Source organism: Cibotium barometz, chromosome 44 (assembly GCF_041138505.1).
Source record: "Cibotium barometz isolate CiBa-2024 chromosome 44, ASM4113850v1, whole genome shotgun sequence".
In the NCBI taxonomy this organism is placed as follows: Eukaryota; Viridiplantae; Streptophyta; class Polypodiopsida; order Cyatheales; family Cibotiaceae; genus Cibotium; species Cibotium barometz.
In genome coordinates, this window is record NC_141089.1 from 19500957 (window position 1) to 19506244 (window position 5288).

General features: G+C 40.7%; 1 protein-coding gene across 1 annotated transcript; it reads right to left on the reverse strand.

Moving 5' to 3' along the window:
- Positions 1 to 393: 393 nt before the first annotated feature.
- On the reverse strand, positions 394 to 711 carry LOC147613040 (UDP glycosyltransferase 9-like). The gene has a single exon (XM_086782743.1). The coding sequence runs from the start codon at positions 709 to 711 to the stop codon at positions 394 to 396; it is 318 nt and encodes a 105-aa protein (XP_086638869.1).
- Positions 712 to 5288: the final 4577 nt, after the last annotated feature.

The window sequence follows — 5288 nt, forward strand, 5'->3', positions numbered from 1 at the left end:
GGGGGTGGCAGGTGGTTCATGTTGTGCAACAATAGGAAGAAGGGGTCACTTGTCAATTGTCCTAATGAAACTATGTTCAGGTCAAGGAGGAGAAAATGTTTACACCATAGGAATTTTCATCCTTACATTTTATTAAAAAAATACTTATGGAGGGAGATCTCTAATAAAGCCATTGGCTTGGGTGTGATGAATTTTCTCCACATGAGGAGACATTGGGAGCCATTAGGTATATATATAGGTATATGAGGTATAATATAGGCTAACACAAGTTAATACATGAAAAAGAGCTACTATATATTCAAGAGAAGACAAATAATCTCACATCATATGATGGCAAAAAAAAACTTGTGATTTGACTAGAGCAATTTTAAAGTAGAGCCCTACCAGGTGTTGTTAGGCAATGCCTTCGACGAAAGAGGCTAACGCCAAATGGAAGGAACCTTCTTTGATGGTATCCAGGGCATGGCGGGCGGCTTGCTTGAGCTGCGCTGCCCGCTCTCGCATGCGCCGACCCTCCTCGCCTCCCAGCAGAGCTCTCACACACCTCTCCACCTCCTTTCTGCCCACCACACCAGCGGCGTACATGTAGCTGCGTTTGGCCAGCCGGATCCCCACGCGCCAATGGTTCTCTATAAGCTCAGCATTCACGGACTGATCGCCGAAGATGGGCAAGCAGAGCATGGGCACGCCCAGGCAGACGCTCTCTAGCATCGAGTTCCAGCCGCAGTGCGTCAGAAAGCCGCCCACGGCGGGGTGGCCCAGCACGCGGAGACAGCTGGATAGGCGGCGGCATTGATGATGCAGGAGTCGCCGAGCTCACTCCACCGTTGAAAAATCCGATTGGTAAAAGGGTTCGCCGGCTGTTGACTGTGGCTGATATGCCACGCAGGCGCCAAATCAGCAGGCGAACCGATATCTAGCGGTAGCCGCAAGTAGGTGAGCAACGTAGCAAGAGAGAACGAGTAGGCGACCATACGTTGCTCAGCTCCAAACGAGTAGACTAGCCGACAGCATGTCACTGCTGCTCAGAGAAGTGCAGTCTCTGACCAACACCACAAGGCCATCAATGCATGCGTATGCCGGGTAGAGTCACCCACGGTATCCGCCAGCAAGCGAGCAGAAGATATTAACACGAGAGAGAAGCGAAGGCGGAAAACAAACGCAGACATTAGTGTGGTGGCGGCCTCCTTGACCTCACTCGTAAAAATTAAAAACTCTAAGGCTCTGTAAAGACTTTAGTGCTGTTCACATGGAGCATGAACTCTTAAGCTTCAACCCAAGCACACATGACTTGGATTCAAGAGTTTTTTTTTTTTAACGAAATGTGGTTGTCTTTCACATATACTTCATTGAGATCCTTTGCATGTGAAACCCAAGCCTAGGTAGCTTGGAAATGACACTGTAAAAGGGCATTTACCCATTATACATTTTTATTTTTATTTTGCATGATTGTTTGAATGTAATGTGTCCTAGACATTGCCATAAAGACTCAAGAAGCTCATGGTAAGACCACCTCCATTACACGACATAATTTCGCATTAGTAAGAAAAAGAACCAAAGGTATAATGAAGATAATGCCAAAACGGAAAAGAAGAAAACAATTCAAGGAGCAAAAGCCAAGAGCAAAAAATTATATATATATATGAGTCGAGGCAACAGCACTAAAGGAGCTACCAACCACTACCCTAATCTAAATCATATGTTGTAAAAGCCATCAAATGAGCAGGCAAATTGATATGTTTTGAGAACACTTGAGTACCAAAGAGTAGCCAAAGTAGCACCATGGGGGAGTGAAAATCAACCCATCATGAGTAGGAAAATTGATATGTTTTGAGAACAGTTGAGAACCAAAGAGTAGCCAAAGTAGCACCATGGGGGAGTGAAAATCAACCCATCATGAGTAGGCAAATTGATATGTTTTAAGAACACTCGAGTACCAAAGAGTAGCCAAAGTAGCACCATGGGGGAGTGAAAATCAACCCGACCATCTCTAGAGTAACTTCTAAGCTAGAGAGTAACTAAGCCAAAGATCCTTTGAGTTACCCAGCCAAGTTAGAAATGAGGGGAGTGAAAATATATTGTAAAACCAACATCCAACCACCTTAAGTAGCCTAAATATTTGGCACCAAGGGAGAGTGTTGAGAAATGTGGTGCCAAAGAGCACAAGGAAGAGATAGGGAGTGAGTTGAATAAGCCAAGCAAGAGCAAAGTCTAGCAAGAAGCCACATGAGCAAAGGGAATTATCCCACATTGATGTACATGCCCAAGGGTGTGCCTCCTCATATAAAAGGGAGTCATTTCAAGTAATGAAAATATTACTTGCACTTATCTTAAGTCTCTTAATGTATCCAAGCTAATTCATCTCGGTGTCTAATTGTACTTGAGTGCATCTTAATTAGCACACACTCATGATGAGTTTTTTCATTTCTATCTACCTTAGATTAGTGTTGTCATTAGTATAGAATTAGTTTATGATTAGGTAGATTTCTTGTCATTAAGAGAGCTTGATCCATGATTCTAACACTTTATTGGCTATATGAGAAGACCATGAATTGAAAAGGTTCAGTGTGTGCCAATAACACGTTAGTGTAGTGGGTAAGGAAGGAGTTTGAGATTCCCTAGGTGATGGGTTCTCAAATCTCTGTCTGTGTAAGCGATGGCATCTAGTGTATGTTAGTGTACTTTCAAATTTCTAGCCAAAGCTAAAAAAGGAAAGGTTCAATGTGTATACTTTATGGTTATATGAGAAGTCTATTTAGAAAAATCATTAATAATTTGTAAGGCCAATGGGTCATGTTGATCCATAGAATTGTTATCACTAGTTGGTCAGAGCAAACTTTATATCATTGTCGTGTTTAACAAACTTCATTGTTCTTTAAAGTTGTGTTTGATCTTCTTTAGTGAATGATCTTAAGTATATTAACTCTTGTGCTTATCTTCAAATGCAATTATGAATCTCATTTAAATTTATCCACAGTTATCTAATGGTCTTTGTATTGCAACTAGTTGTTAATAGAAGTTTACTCTTGATTTCCCCATAGCTCAACTCACATCATTCTCATGGTCATGGAAGATTATTTCCTGTGTATGGAAATACATTTCATGGATGCACATGGATATGGGCATAAATGATATGAGTGTTAGTATAGAAATCATTTGGGCAGCCTACATGGGTTCTCTTAAAAATCTCTTATTCTTGGATCCCAACATATGCATAGTAATGAGACTTCAAAGGCATAGGATGTAATCATAGTTCATATCATACGTGTATCATTGGTGAAGCAAACATTTGCTAGCATATGGTAAAACGGCATATGAAACTACCCTATCATTCTTGCTCTTCTTTTTAAAATACAAAATTTGAAACTTTTTTGTTGAAAGTGACACCATGGCTAGTCTGCACCCTGTAGGTACTTGGCTTGGGTTGTAAAGAACCTGGGCCTCAAGTTGGAAAGTGGGCACTACACTATGAAAAAACCGTGCACTATACTAGTATTACTACAATAGTATGTACTATGTACTGTGTACATTCAAGTTTTCAGTCTTCAACTTTCAAGTTTCACCCTTCAAGTTTCAACTTTCAAGTGTCAAATTGTTAGTACTTTAAGTCCCAACTCTCACATCATATATAGCCCCAAATTGAAGGCCACGTATGAAACTCCACCAGGAGCTAAATCATACTTTATTAGAGCTAAATCATACTTTATCATACCTATCATTCTCCCTGACAAATGGCAGTATGAAATGTATGATATGAACTATGGTTGTAATCTTTTTAGCGACTAGCCCTTCCTTGATAAACAGTCTCCCTCAGCCCCTACACTATCTTGTGCATACTAAGGAATTGATTTGGTGTGTCACATGTGCCCATGTTATAGGTAGAGGCACCTGTGCCCATGTTATAGGTGTGCCTCTACGACAATGTTACATGTGTGCCTCTACAATGGCAAAAGATAATGGTGAAGGGTGGCTGCCTTGAAGTGCTCTCACTTCCTATGTAACATAATAATGGGCATACCATCACAATGGGTATACATTTATACATAGGTATTGTTTGCCTACATCCTACATTTACATATTATTTGCTTACAATTGTGATCATGAGTAAAAGTCTTGTTTGCCTACATTTACATTTACATATTATTTGCTTACAGTTGTTATTGTACAACTTTTAAAGTAAAAGTCTTCTTAGATTAAAGGTAACAATAAAGTTTTAATATAGTAGAATTTTTTGCACATAAGAATTTATGCAAGCGAATTTATTGTTACTTTTGTGATCAGTGTTCATTAAATTGATACATGTTTGTTATTATTTTTTAATGGTTAAAAGAAATGTTTATGCAAGTGATGCCGATGTTGTGCATGAAGGTATCAAGAATGGATCTTAATGAGTGCTTAGAAAGGAGAAACATACATGTTAAACAATGTGAATGTGCGTTTTTGTGTTTTCCTTTGTGTTGTGTGGGCTGGGCTGGGCTGGGGTAGGGGCTTCGAATAGCATAAGATTATTATTCTTTTAATCATTGAAATCCAAACCTTCAAGTTATGGTGAGCAAAATAGCACTCATACACACACACCCTACTTGGCATGATCAACCAGGTATACATCCTCAGTCACACAAACAACACCATGGCCATGTGCTGAACTCCAAAAGCTTGGCATGGCCGCAGAGGGAAGCATCTCCAAGCACCGAAGGGGAGGAGGGGAGGAGGGGGACAGTGGAGCCATGTAAATGACAGGCAATGGCACGACAACGTAAGCACACATTTTTCTGAGATCCAAATCTTCAAGGTGTGTGCATGCATGCACACATTTGCACATGCCAAAAATTCTACTTTGTGCATAGACATGGCCCTACGTACACCAGTATTTCTGTCCTTTGGGATTTATCACCTTGCCTGTTTTGATGCTACAAGCCTACATAGTCTCCCACAAGTCAAATGCCAGTACATCCTAGCATCAACCAACCACACACATGCGAATTCAAGCATTTACCCATGTGCAAGCCACAACAAATTCAAGGTTAATATTGCTTCATGCAGTATCTTCCTCCAATACTCAATGCTCAAAGCACAACAGGATGCACATCCCACCTGCTCCAGGATGTCAATGCCAAAATTGGGAACATGCTAGTTAATTTATGCCATTTACTGCCAATGTCAAAGGATTCCTACTTGCTAACCCCCACATGGCAAGTTTCACTATAACTTTAGGACTGTAGAGGTACACGTCAAGCTGTTTGTGAACCTGGAGGTGGATTGAAAGACAAGAAAGCACGCATATGCTA